General features: G+C 33.9%; 1 protein-coding gene and 1 long non-coding RNA gene across 2 annotated transcripts; both read left to right on the top strand.

Annotated features, from left to right (window-relative positions):
• Nucleotides 1–2547: 2547 nt before the first annotated feature.
• LOC136990892 (uncharacterized) lies at nt 2548–2924 on the top strand. The gene is made up of 2 exons (XR_010883123.1): nt 2548–2687; nt 2756–2924. It is a non-coding gene; the product is annotated as an uncharacterized lncRNA (long non-coding RNA).
• Nucleotides 2925–6563: 3639 nt separating this feature from the next.
• Nucleotides 6564–7268, top strand: LOC136990891 (uncharacterized). The gene is made up of 4 exons (XM_067289345.1): nt 6564–6609; nt 6663–6846; nt 6961–7135; nt 7185–7268. Exons 1-4 carry the CDS (start codon nt 6564–6566, stop codon nt 7266–7268), a joined length of 489 nt encoding a protein of 162 aa, XP_067145446.1.
• The last annotated feature ends 7955 nt before the right edge of the window (nt 7269–15223 follow it).

Here is a 15223-nt window from a genome sequence, read left to right as displayed (position 1 = left end):
ACTAACGTGTTGGTGATATTTTGGCTGTATCCGTATGTTTCTGATCCTTTTTAACTCTTTTATGGTGTCCCTTACATCTGTGTGGGTGTGTAAGCCCCGGTGATAAGAGCTTTAAAAGCAGCATTTTGCGTCTGGGAGGATTGTTCCAGCAGTAAGAAACGTATAATGGGTGGAATTTTGGCATAACATACCTTTGTGCGTATCTTCCCATTTATTATGATGATGTTCAGATCCAGTGTTGCTTTATTACTGAATTGGTCCAGGGCTATTTTTAATCCGTATGGATTGTTATTGATCGCGTTGATAAAGCTGCATATAATAGCCAAAATAAATAGCAAAAAATAGCCAATATAGCCATAAATAGCAACTAAATAGCCAAAAACGTTAGAAAATTAAAAAAGATTTGCTGGAATAGTTTGAACTTTTTATTTTTTTATGTTTTAAGTTTATCGAAATAAATATTGTTTGAGGTTTGGGAATGGAATAATTCGCTTTTCATTACTTGTAATAAAAAAGTTTATTTAGACTTTGAACGAATCGTAGTTAGAAGCTCCTCCTGGAACGAATTAAATTCAAAGTACGAGGCACTACTGTATCACCAGTTGAAATAATCCGTTTTCAGAACAAAAATCGAATCTAATCCGCACTTTTCAATCTTTGAGAATAAAAGAGTTTTATAGATATAAGCCTGAGTAGCGTTCTTATCACGTATTCGGTCTTTTCAAAACACTTCAAAAATTAAAAATCAGCGTACAAAATAATTCAAAGCACAATTTTACAAAGTTACAAAGAAAAATAATCCATAATTATTTACTTCACTAAAATTAATAATTTCTCTTTACCATTTCAAAATTCTTATTTACTTAATAATGGTAGAAAGGCAATTTCGACAATTATAAAAAGTTCTCGTAAACGAAGCTCTTTTATTTATGAATACCCATTTTCATTTTTCGTCAAAACGGCTGAATAAACTCGATTATAACTTGACTTCCTGCTGTTTCTTATTCCTAGAACGTTCACTAAAGCAAACAAAACTTTTCCTGTTTATCAAATTGCTTTGCATATTTTAATTTTACGGAGTGGAAATTATTCGTAATCAATATGTTATACATTATTTACTTTACTCTCATTGCGGATTAAAGAAAAATTCGACAAAGAATTCATTAAGCATTTAAACCGTGTAGTATTGAAATAAATGTGAAAAAATATAACTTTGTGCTCACGTATTTCCTTTTGTTTGTAAAGGAACAGACGCTACTTAACAAACAATTCTTTTGTATAAAAAACCAACACGAATAGAAAAGAACCGAGAGCAACAGAGACGATAAATTATATAGAAATGGCCTCTTTAATTTCCACTTCAGCGGCTCCTAACAAGATGGGAATTGTAACGTGCGCCATATTGTTCTTCTCCGTGTTCGAATACTTTCCAGAAGTAAAGAGTTTCGAACAATTTCATTGCGGTGAGTTCGATTATCATTACTAGCTTATTTTTGCAGTGCGAATAAGAATCGATGAGAAATGCAAATTAAATAGTTGTTCAGAATAGATACTTGTCAATAATATTCACAGAATATTCGCTTTCTTTTCAGCATAGCTTCGGACCAGAAATCTATATGATTATAATTAATGTACAGTACAGGCATATTCTGTAATCAGAGAGTAGAAAATTATAAACGGAAACAAAAAGTATATTTTTGGAGAATGCTTCGATGAAATTTCAAAACGTACTCTTTAAAGCGGAGAAACTACTCCTGTTTCAGATTCGGAATTTCCCTTTTCACCTCAGATTCAAAATTTTCTGGCACGCTTTTGTTCTTCGATCTGATATTTGGGTCTTCTCTTTGTTTTCATTGCGCTATTTCCATTCATTCGTATTTACAACAAATTGTCTTGGACTCTAACCAAGGCGGAGTCAGTAATAACAGAAAGTGTTTAGTCAAACAATTGAAGAGAATCTGAGAAGCGCATCCTTTCGGCAGATAACTTGCAGCTGCATATAGTTGCTCAACATGAGGTATTACTGTTACTTTACGAGGTTAATTACATTAGATCGGAAAAGGCGCCTGGTTTTATTCTAACGACAAACATTCTACGGTTTCTCTAAAAGACACTGCAGGACTCTGAAGAAGGCGAGAATGAATTAGAAAAGGAACATTACCACACGAATCTGTACGTTGTAAATCCACACTAATGCTACTTTTAGCTTTCTAAATTCATTTCAGACGACGAGAACGACCGCAAAATGGAATATTTCAACTTCACCTTCAGTCCTTATCCGATTCGGTCCGAAAGCAGCTTCCAGGCTTCGTTTGATTTAAATTTCTTGCAGCCCGTAACGTGCGACGCCATTCTTTTTTTCACCGTCTTACCGTGCGGTAAAGAGAAGAGTGAGGCCGTGAAAACTTTGTAAGTTTATTTGTAAGATATTACAAAAGAGAATATTGTAAACCGGCAAAGTACGAACTAATATGAAAATTTTCTATTAAATATTCGTTAAGTTTTAACTTGTTTACAGTACTCTCGGCATGAAAATGGTGTTGGAAATTGTTAAGAAGTGTGCTAAAGATAAGAACGCTTACTACTCTTGTTTGGAAAAGGATTACGCCAAGAAATTGCGAAACGGAAACAATATCCAACCCGGAAGAATGCACATCTGCGCCAATATACCCAAAATGTTCAATCCGGTAAGCATTAAAGTAATTGCTTTTGCACATTCGAATTACTTAAAAGCTAACTCTTGTATTATTCTCAGGGGTGTTACGACGTGTTGCTCGAGTTTCGACAGAAGGAAGGCAAAAATAATGTCGTCGGATTATCTTGCTACAAGTTGACAGACGTCAAGGTCGAAAAGTAAAACAATAAAGATAAAATGTTACGCTTATTTTTAAAACTTCAAAAATAAAGCTCGGTGTTATAATGGTTTTTTTTTTTTATTGGACTTTAATAATAAAAATTTGTGATGATAAATCGATTCGAATTTACGGAACAACTACTTTTTGGGTTGCAATTTGAAAAAAAATTGTAGACCTATAAATTTCCTGCCGTCCTCCGTTCGTCTTTCCTTTATCTCGAGAACATAGTTAAATAGATGAATCTTGACAACAGAGGTGGGAATCTTAGGGGCAGGAAACACTAGTTAATTACATACGAACTTCCGATGCAAACCGAACGTCACGTTATATCGATATAAAATGTTTTCCCTCTGAATGCAGTGAATGGATGACCGGCACAACTATATTCTTAAAAGAAAAAGGGGCAACAGACAGAGAATTTGAGATGGAGAACATATATTTTAAATTAAATAAATTAAAAATATGATTAAAAGTTTCAGCCCGGCATTGTGACAGTGTCACAATAAATAACTGCTCGTTACTTTTACTTTTAATCTTCTGTGTTTATCGACATTCGATGATTTCGGTTCTATTTTATGCCCTCTTCCCGCTATTTAATTTATTAAAGTCTGGATATTTGCTTATGATTTTGTTATTCGTTATTTGTTTTGTTTATTCGTAATCAATATGTTATACATTATTTACTTTACTCTCATTGCGGATTAAAGAAAAATTCGACAAAGAATTCATTAAGCATTTAAACCGTGTAGTATTAGAATAAATGTGGAAAAATATAACTTTGTGCTCACGTATTTCCTTTTGTTTGTAAAGGAACAGACGCTATTTCACAAACAATTCTTTTGTATAAAAAACCAACACGAATAGAAAAGAACCGAGTGGAACAGAGATGATAAATTATATAGAAATGGCTTCTTTAACTTCGACTACAGCAGCTTCTAACAACATGACACTTATAACATGTTATAACATCATTACTCGCTTATTTTTGCAGTGCGAATAAGAATCGATGAGAAATGCAAATTGAATAGTTGTTCAGAATAGATACTTGTCAATAATATTCACAGAATATTCGCTTTCCTTTCAGCATAGCTTCGGACCAGAAATTTATATGATTATAATTAATGTACAGTACATGCATATTCTGTAATCAGAGAGTAGAAAATTATAAACGGAAACAAAAAGTATATTTTTGGAGAATGCTTCGATGAAATTTCAAAACGTACTCTTTAAAGCGGAGAAATTACTCCTGTTTCAGAATCAGAATTTCCCTTTTTCCCTCAGATTCGGAAATTTCTGGCAAGCTTTTGTTCTTCGCTCTGGTATTTGGGTCTTCGCTTTGTCTCCTTGCACTATTTTTATTCATTCGTATTTACAACAGATTGTCTTGGACTCTAACCAAGGCGGAGTCAGTAATAACAGAAAGTGTTTAGTCAAACAATTGAAGAGAATCTGAGAAGAGCATCCTTTCGGCAGATAACTTGCAGCTGAATATAGTTGCTGTTACTTTATGACGTTAATTGTCGGAACGTAGTGACGACTAATACTTAACTTAGTGCATTCCTTGTCAACAAAATAACTCTGGAATGAGTTGTCCGATGTTGATGAAATTTTCTACGACGACTCAGCATCACTCGAGGATGAACCGGTTAAAATTTCAACTTTCAAAAATGATCCGTTTTTGTAGAACTGGAGATAGGGTTTTTCTTCAGTATGGATCATTTTTGAGAGTTGAAATTTTAATCGGTTCATCCTGGAGTGATGGTGAGTCGTCGTAGAAGATTTCATCAAGATCAAACAACTCATTCCAGAGTTATAATGTTGACAAGGAATACGTGAAGTCAAGTGTCAGTCGCTTCCTGCAGGCACGTGTAGAAGCGTCATCTAGTGGTCGGAAAATATGACAAGCATTAAAACGGTAATTTTGAAAAGTAAATGTTATCGCTAACTAGATACACAACAAATATAAAGAATCTTTATAGAATAATAAGTTAAAAAAGTTTTCTTTTTTTCACTTATTATTCTATAACATGGAGCAGCAGCGATCAATATCGATGGCTTTACGATCCATTCTCTCCTTCGTCTTCGTATCGTTGTTTTTTTTTTTTTAACTCTTTCCGCCCTGTGGGCACTAAGAGGGCCTCTTATAGACGGCCCATTATGGGTTCGGCCAGGCCCACAATGGGGCGACCGGGTGGTGAGGGACGGGGCCCGACATATCCGAACGGACCACCCCCCGAAAAATTCCTGGGGATTATTCGAGTCGTTCGGATTCGATCCCGGGTCTCCCAGAACGGTAGGCTGCCACCTTGACCGCTCGGCCATCCGGCCGTCGTCTTCGTATCGTTAGTACGAAATTTTGATCTCTAAATGAAGAAGCTGCACAGAAATTCCAGATTGAGTTGAAGTCGCTTAAATTCGTCATCATCGATGAAATGTCAATGATTGCTGCAAGAATGCTTTACATGACCGAGAGAAGATTGAGGGAGATTAACCTCGAGAAAGATGAGCCTTTTGGTGGATTCTTTGTCTATTTGTTTGGTGATTTTCGTCAGCTTCCTCCTGTTAAAGATACTCCTCTCTACTCGAGTGTTTTTACAATGTAATGTCATGTTTACATTATATTACATTCGCATTTGATTTTTTTGAGAAGTTCATTAAACTTAATAATTCTCATAGACAAAATAGCGCAGATAGTTCCTTCACAGATGTCTTACAACATCTAGCTTCGGGTGATTTCTCTGTTACAGATCTGAACATTCTGACGACAAGAAATCGAGCCTATTTGTGCAGAGATGAACTCGATCAGTTCCAAACGGCAGTAGAGCTATATCCAACAAACGAACGAGTTAAACAAAGCAACAAAGACTACTCGCAGTCGACTGGATGCCCTCTTGCTTATATAGCATCCGAAAACACTCCAGATATTGCCCCGCCTTCGTCCAAAGATGATTTAGCTTTCGGTCGCTCCAAGTATTTGAATCTCTCAGTTAATGCTAGAATCATGCCGAGAGTCAACTTATGGGTGCAAGGAGGTCTCGTCGACGGTACACTAGGAACTATACGCTACATTATATATGCTCCTAATGCTCGCCCTCCAGCCCTTCTCTTGTTTATTTTAGTGGAATTCGATAGCTATCGGGGACCTTTCATCTACGGTAATCTGTTTCCAATAATCCCCATAATACGCTCTTCGAACGATGGCAGTGTATTGCGATCTCGTAGAGTTTCCCCTTACCTTAGCAAACTCGATGACTATACATAAATCACAGGGATTAATTCTTCCAAAAAGCAAAATAGATACAGGGAAAAAAGAGACAGCTATCGGTCTTACTTATGTTACATTGAGTCGAGTGAAAAAATAACTGGCTCAGTATTTTTAGAGTTACAATAAAAATGGCTACGAGTCAATCTGTAAGTCCAAACCCCGTAGTGACAGATAGAATTTTGTGATACGTTGCCATAGCAATTAATTAATGGCATATTCCGACCTTATATTTGTACCTTTAAATGATCCAATAGAAATCAAATATATTGTTGAGAACGAATGATTCTGTGTTTCTTTTTTCCCTCATAATCTAGAAAATAAAGGTGCGAGCAGCTTCGTTCCGACTACACGCTGATGCAGCGTTACTTAACTAGTTAAATTAAGTTGGAAAAGGAGCCTGGTTTTATTGGAATAAGAAACGATTGTCTTTTAGACACTAAAGGATGGAAGAAGGCGAGAATGAAGTAGAAAAACATCATCGTCAATTCTGTATGTTGAAAATCCACACTAATGCTACTTTTGGTTTTCTAAATTTATTTCAGACGACGAGAACAACTACCAAATGAAAGTTTCAAACGCGGACTTGAATCCTTATCCCATTGAATATAAAAAAAATTTTCTGGTCTTCATGTATTGGGAGTTTTTGCAGCCCGTGACATGCAACACCATGTTTTTCGTCACCATCGTAGGGCACGGAAAAAAGAAGTATGAAGCCTCCAAACAATCGTAAGTTTATTTGGAAGATATTTCGAACGAAAATGTTGTAAATCGAAAAATACGAAGGAATGAAAGAATTTTCCATTTTGATATTCGTTAAAATACGTTATGAATTGTTTACAGTACTTTCAGTATGAAACAGGTGATGAGCACAATTCAGAATTGCACCATGGACAAGAAAGCTTACTATTCTTGTTTGGAGAATGATCCTATTTTTTTAAAAAAGATGCAAAACGGAAACAACATTCAACCGGGAAGTATGTACGCATGCAGCGAATTACCAAGCATGTTCAAACCGGTAAGGAATAAACGAATTACTTAAAAGTTAACTCTTGACTTGTTTTCAGGGATTTTACGACGTGTTCGTCGAGTTTAAAATGAATGCAGCAACGATAACTTGCTTCAAATTGTCAAACGTGGAGATCGTATAAAATGTTACGCTTACGTTTTTAAAATTTCGAAAAATAAAGCTACATGCTATTGGTGTATTTTCGTGCGTGTTAAGAATCTAAATCTATAATGATAAAGTGATGACGTAATCAGAATTTATTTAACAACCACTTTTATTTTTAGTGTTTCGATCTTCTGTGCTTATCGAGATTTGTCGATCTCGATTGTATTTAAATTCTCTTCCTGCTAGTTAATTCATTAAAGTCTGGAGATTCGCTTCTGTTTTTGTAATAATTTCTTTAGGATGTATTTAGTACTTTCCTATAACAAAGGTGAATGACGTGAATTTCTGTTGTTTGCAGGCGATTTTGAAAAGAAGAACTCGTGCCAACATGGCCGAAAACTTGAAAAATTTTTGAACCACCACGTGCAAATTCTATTGTTTTCGGCTTTAACATTTTTGATATTGCGTTTTTGAATTCTTTTTATTTAAAATCTAGTAATATCACAATTTATAGGTAATATCATTTGTAACTTTTAATATGAAGAAAACAATCTAACGGGCTATTAAAAGAATTTTATTTTGAATTCGATATCATTTTTTAAAAATGAAAAACGTTTTGAAAGATTTTTATATTATATAATATAGATTTAATTTAATAATAATGAAATTTTGTTTGAAGTCATAAGACGGAACATGGATTGTTACGAGTTGCAGAAAGCCAATTTCACAATAATTGCGTAAAACACGGATTTTACAGGTTATTTTTTACTTTTTATAAAATATGCTGGGAAAGTATTTTACATTTTAAGACGGAGAGAAAATTTTAAAATTAAATAAAAAAGGTAAATTTTATAAGATATGTTTTATTTTATTCTTAGTGAATTTTTAATGTGGAGGAATTGTAATTACGCTTCTCAAACCACAATATAAATTTGTTTATTGTAAGCAGACATTTGACTGTAATTATCATCGTTACCTATAGACAAATAGTCATTAAGTTGTCTTTTCTAGCCAACTGCTTTGACACGTGATTGATAATAGGCAATCGTTATCTGTTTTAATCAAAACTTTAAGAATTAAGATAATTTAAAAGATAGTCTAATTGAACTCATAAATCCAGCAGCCACACGTGGAACACAGATAGTGACAGGAGTGATAACAAGTGATGTAAACTGTTGATTGTTATTTGTTGTCACTTTGTAAACTGAATGCTGTCTTTTGTTACTTCTATTATACTTTAGATTAAATACTGCTAATTAACAAATATTTGATTTATATAACCTACACTTTTTAATTGTTTTAACCTTTGCTATTAATTTCAGACACAATAATTTTTGTTAATAAAAAGGAATTAAAATTGTCTTCAATGAATGTTTAGTGTTAAACTTAATTTGCAATAATTGTTTAAGGCAGTAAAGTGTTCGTCGAAACATTTTATGTTATTTTAAAACGTTTTTAACACACACCGAAAAATATTGTTCGTAGATACTTGTTATATTAACGCACGAATTGTGGAGACCAAGATGATCTAATTGCCACCAGTTGCGCGGTTCCTACAGCCGCGGTTCCTACACGGATAAGAAGACCCTAAGTCTTCTTATCCGTGAATGTGTTTGAACACGGAAATTTCTTACAGTAAGTAGGTTACGTCTACTCGAGCTTTTGAGCTTTTTTGGATGGCAATGACGCGGTCTGGTATGCGATACTAGGGGTAAAAGGATTAAATAGGAACGAGGAGATTCATTTGGAAGAAGTCAGTAAACACAATTAACTACATTTAAACATTCATTAAACGGCACGAAAATACGTATAATACGTTACACATCTAATAAGAAGAGGGCCAGATGTTCGGATATTCGCGATGACACTCGCGGTTACGCGCGTTATCATGGCGGAGAGGGAGATAGTTTACAAATTTCGGTATCTTTCGAATCTGAAGTAGAAATTCCATGCCGAGGAGCACGGGATATCAGTCTTTGAGGTCGACTAGCATTTCTCGTTGAGGCGGAAGTTAAAGAGAAGAAGCGCACAAGCGGAAGGACGATGGTCAATCCCTCACCACAGAAATCCAAAGGACGCACACAAACGAAACCGCGGAAAGAAAGAGCACACGGACACGTATCTTAAAACAACTACAGGAACCGGAAGCGACCGACTAAAATCGGCCGTTCTCCGTCGTATTCAAAGGTGCACATTCTCCAGAGGTAACTAAAAGCAATGCCATCTAGATCTCATGGGAAGATTGTTGTCTGCCATTACAGTAGTCACGTGTTGTTAAGTGCCCGTGCTTTCAATTGTCGTAATTAAATTGAAATATTGGGTAATTTTTTTAGAATATTTGGGTTTTTGGTTTGTTGACTGTGTTACAGAAGCATTTTATAAATATTAGGGATTAAACGTGATAAGGTCGTGTAAAATGCCGTACATGTGCTGTGTAACCGGTTGTAAAGGCAACTATCCGACCGGATCGAAAGTACTGTACAAGTATTTTCATTTCCAAAGGAAGCTGAATTAGTAGAAAAATGGAAACGATACATTCCTAGAGACAACTTAATTCTCTTAATTCTCGTCAAAACAACAAAGGTAAGTGAATTAATGTTAAAGATAAACTGAATTGATAGTAACTGAAGTAACATAAAAATAACCACTGCTAATAATCATACTTTATGGAAAAGCTTTAAAGAGTAATTTTTGAATATTTAATTAATAGAAATATATAATTAATGACGAAGGTTGTTTTCATGATGTATATAGTGTTTCTTTTCAATGTTGGAAGTAAAATGAAAACTCTAGTTATTTGTACTTTAATCTTTATCATAGGCAGGCGTTATCATCTGTCTCTAAACAAATTAAATACAGTAGAGAATCGAAAATCGGAATCAATTGGGGGACTGGGGTTGTTCAAATTAGTGATTTGTTCCGATTACCCAGGGCCGTTCCGACCCGGGGGTGCAGAGGGTGCGGGGCACCCGGGCGGCAAGCCTAGGGGACGGGCGATCCGCCTTAAAAAAAAGGGAAAAATTAATTTATCATTAAATTAATATAATACATAAATATTATTCTAAATATTATCATTAAAATACTACTATTCTAATATTATTTGAATATATGTACTATTCTAAATATTATTAATTATCTTTTTTATTTGTAAATTTTTAACAACTTTGGGGGAAGGGGCGGTAAAATTATTCTCGCACCCGGGCGGCAGATACCCTAGGAACGGCACTGCGATTACCCATTATGTACGAAAAAATACATTAACCTGTCCGATGTTCAAATTTTTCTCCGTTCGTGTCGCTTCGTGTTGAATTTTCGGCGATTTTAAGCCTAACGAAAATTTTTATAATAATAATCGAGGCTATCGTATCGTTAAAAATTATTTCTGCATTTTGTACAAACAAAATAAATATATTGAAGAATATAAAAACATGAAAATTATACTTTACAAGTAAATCTAGTATCAAAAACGTTCGATTCGGCACGACACAGTCCGACTGAAAATCGTGCCGATTACTGGCGATTCCGATTATCGGGATTCCGATTAACGAGTCTCTACTGTATATATATAGTCTTCTTTTTAATGGATAATCACATCATATAGCGGTGTTAAATTCCTTCATTTTACAGTAAAATCAACGAAAACTATTTTATATGATTTATTACTTCAAACTTTTTTGCTGATTTTTTGGCATTTTCAAGCAGGAAAACACAATATATACATTTTTAAGTAACATAATTATTTTTAAGATTTTTTTAATAATGTGTGCATCTTGAATTTATCTCGAATACTGCTAGAGAAATTGTGAGGCACTAAGAATATGGGAAGCCAGTATGAATGTTTTCTACACTTTCAACATTTATTCTCTATTTTTTTAAATTTGTGTAATATACTACTTTAGTAATTATTAAAGCAATACGCAAAATTTTGTTTTAACTATTTTTTGTTTATTTTAATACAGGTGTGTGTGGGTGGGCAACATTTTCATCCATGAGAAATTGTTTGATTTGCCTATTTCGACATACATTGCAGGGCAATGTTGCTATTGCTTACTGAAAAAAATAAAATGTAAATTTTGTAAAAATCTGTTGGTGTTAAGTGAGGTCTTAGATGAAGAATTGTATTCTTTAATAACAAATATCAGTCAAGGTAAACTCCTCTTTCCTCAGTCTCATATCATCAGTGTTGTTGTTGTTATATAATTTATTATGAAAAACTTTGTGAAAATTTTGAATTAGATTTGCTCAAAATACCAAACAACAGAACATGCCTCACTTTAAATTCAATTGTCTCCGGTGAATCACTTGGGGAAGGATCCTGTCGCGCAAACTTTCATTTTCCTAAAGATATTTGTAAGAAAATAGTATTTATTTCAAGAAACATTTTTGAAGATAATTACTGTAGAAAGAAAAATCAGGCCATTACCAAAGATGCAGACCTAGAAAGAAACAGCTTTTCAGTAAATCCAATTAAAGTTTGTGAAATTGAAGCATTCTATCGAGTAATGCTGTATGCTGGTGACGGTTGAATAACCACTCAATTTATGAGAAAATTCTTTCCTATGTGAATGAAGATTCTATAAAAACACCATACAAAATTATTCGAAAGAGGACATTAATTATATTCTTGAACAACTGCAATATTACATTTTTCGTGTTAATAATTTTTAGGTTAATATTTGGTACTTTTGATTAAATATATCAAATACAAACACATTGTGAGTTTCATATCTATCTCTTCTTTTTACTCAATATCAAATTCATAAACCAGCCGAAGTCTTCGGTGTACATCTATGTCATTATCTAGGAAGAATTTTAATATGTAAGATGTTAAAAAATTGTAAATTGCGAGTTTTCTGTATAAAATTCTACATTTATAGGTAATAGAATAAGAAGAGCAATTAAAACTTAAAGTTATATGTCTGCAGTTCGTATATTTAATACAGTAATTATTTAACAGTATTTTTAAAGAAAAATTATATTGTACTATTCCTCATTACACAACGTTACGATAACACTAAATAATAAATAGAAGGAAATCATCTAAGAAGTAAATTGTACCGCGTGCTTCCCTGCCGGCATCGAATTGTTATGACTACTCTTGTTAGCACTACTTCCGAGAGCACAGGCCTGATTATCTAAGTGGCATTGCTAAAAGTCGAAAGGTATCTTAAGGTGTCACTATGGACTCTGAGAAAGCGTAAGATGACACACTCTCAGGTCAGAAAATTGACATATAGGCCTACTAGCTTCTAATGAGATCGTCATCGGGTTGTTTTCTGTTTTGTTTTGTTCGGTTCACAATAATTTGATATCGGAGAAGCTAAGCGCTGATGCCAAAATATATGATTTGCAATTAAATTATTATTTCGCAGTAATTTTAAGAAAAGAAATTAAAATGTAGATACAGTGGAACCGCGCTTAAAGAACAACTCGCGTAACGAAGAAAGCAATTTTTAAAAATGACTCGCTTAACGAGCAAAATTTCGCATAACGAATGACGACGAGAGGGGAAGTCCCGGATTTTGCGCATGCTCCATCACGCTATTATCTGTGATTTTTTTATTTTCTGCAAATGGAATTCTCATTCCAGGTCGGTTCATTCCGTGATAAAAGAAAAGACGACGATGATTCACGTTTCTTAACAACATACATTGTATAATTTTCTTTGAATAAACGGTATACATAAAATACCCTATTTACTCGCGTATAAGACGATCTCGCATATAGGACAAGATGTGACTTTAAAGATCAAAATAAAGAAAATTAGATTTATTAATACAATTCTAATTTTATTTCGTTTAATCGCAAATAAATTACCATCAAATGCGCGTATTAAGGAAACAACCATGTTTTCTCGACGCAATCACCTTTTGTCTACTCGGACTCGCCCTTCCAAGCTTCGTTACAATTCTCCTCTTTTTCACTCTCTCTCCACAAAGCATCGTTCTCTGATCCGTCCAGTGAATTTAAAATTCAGTATTTCCCGAATGACTGCTATCGGCTTTCGAAGATTCCTATTCCGCGCACCCGATATACCCACGTAGCAAAACCAAAAGATTGTAATGTACGAGACAGGAACAAGTTTACTTTTAATGATTCAGAAAGTACAAATAGTCATTAAAAATACCAATTTAACAAATATAAAATAACTACATTTATAATCATTGCTAAGTGACCAGCTATTTTCGGATCATTTCTTTAAAAGCGACATTCACCTTGGCCTCGACAGCACTCTGCTATAATGGCAGCGTGAACTATACACAATTCACAAAAATTAATGCTAAAACGCAAAAAATTGTTCGCTAGCGCGTATAGGACGACCTAGGTTTTTCAAGACGTGAAAAATGAATGAAAAACCTCATCTTATACGCGAGTAAATACGGTATTTGAGTATTTTTTCGGCACGGAACGCAAAATCCTATTTTGCATTAATTTCTATGGGGAAAATTGTTTCTCTTAACGAGTGTTTCGCATTACGAGTAAAGTTCTGAAACGAATTATGCTCGTTAAGCGAGGTTTTAATTTATTTAAATTTCCATGGCTGTTAACTTCCTACGGATTTAAATGATATTTAAATATTAATTTTACAACTTCTCTGACTATTTTTAAAAATTAAGCTGTGATGATAAAGTTATTGAAAACATAAAAACAGCCACACATGTGTTAATTGCTAGCTTTCGAAGTACAGCACGCTTCAACAATTAATTAAAGCTTTCGATTTAATTAACTTTCAACATACCACACTCGGATCGTATGTCACTTAACGTGGTGTATTTTACGTAATTAAATATCTAAGTATATAAAACTACTTGTCCCGACTGACTGATTTATAATCGCCCAGAGCAAACCGCTGAACTTGAAGAGGTGAAATTTGATACACAGTTAGGGTACGTCATGAAAGAGCAAACTAAAAAGGAATTTTTCGAAATTCCTTGGCAAGGGGGAAAGGAAGAGCATTTAAGGCTTAACCTGAAGAACGGCTTCTACTGTACTATTTTACACGCGATATTTTGTTTTCAACTACAATTAGTCTTTATCGAGTACTTAGGTTTATTAAATTGATAACATTTCAGACGTTGTAATAAAAATTTTTATATATTTCGATTTTTTAACCAAATGTTCGTACCGTTTTAAATTGGATTTTGTTATTGCACATTGGTTCGATTATAGAACGATTGTAAACGTTCCAGAAAATTGATAAAATTGAAAACAGTTTGTTTGATTCTCGGCAATTCTCCTCATTCTCAGCGGAAGGTGTTATATAACAATTACTATGGTTGTTGTAATACTGAATATTAATGGTGTTTGCTTGCATAATTTGTGCGGGCGAAGTGGCAGGTAGCAGCTGGTAATAAGAAAAAATACATTGTGTTTGGATAGTGCCAAAATTTTACACTCATCGAAGTTTTCACTGTACTTCACAATTTCACTTCCTCCGTTCTATTGAGTGAGGCAGACCGAACAGAAATTCGAGACTTTAGTACTTCTGATTTCTGTCTTTTTACTCTCTACTGTTTTCCTCACATAACATGAATACAATTAAATATCCCGCAAAGTTTTAAATTTCCATCTCTTCGGGTTTTTTTACCTTTTCCTACCATGTAATCTTTACTGTCTTTTTTTGGCGACCTTTGTATTATTTTTCACCTTGTCTCTTGAGCAGTATTTTGGCCTCATTTTTGTTTTTTCTCTTTGTATCGTTCTAGATAAACCGTTAATTTCGTATAGTTTTAAAGCCCGCGTTTCCTTTTTGTTTTTAAATTTTATTAAACAATATGAATACGAAACAGTATTTAATTTAATTTATGCGTGTGATGTCTATCCGTAAATTTAATTTATTTTTAGTTTTAACTAATAATTTTGATAAAACATTTATAATTATAAACATAAGGAAGACTAAAGTATTGTATCGAGAAATCTCAAGTCGTATTGTTTAAACTTTGCCATTAATTATGCTTTAAACCAAACGCGCTACATTTCATTCTAATTAAT

The sequence above is a fragment of the Centruroides vittatus genome, unplaced genomic scaffold (assembly GCF_030686945.1).
Source record: "Centruroides vittatus isolate TY-2023 unplaced genomic scaffold, ASM3068694v2 contig_1364, whole genome shotgun sequence".
Taxonomy (NCBI): Eukaryota; Metazoa; Arthropoda; class Arachnida; order Scorpiones; family Buthidae; genus Centruroides; species Centruroides vittatus.
The sequence above is the reverse complement of the archived record's forward strand: the minus strand, read 5'-3'. Positions and strand labels throughout refer to the sequence as shown.

Coding starts and splice junctions, on each gene's coding strand:
- LOC136990891 (XM_067289345.1), top strand. CDS start 6,564: ATGGAAGAAGGCGAGAATGAAGTAGAAAAACATCATCGTCAATTCT. Junction 6,610..6,662: donor AAAACATCATCGTCAATTCT/GTATGTTGAAAA, acceptor AATTTATTTCAG/ACGACGAGAACAACTACCAA. Junction 6,847..6,960: donor TATGAAGCCTCCAAACAATC/GTAAGTTTATTT, acceptor AATTGTTTACAG/TACTTTCAGTATGAAACAGG.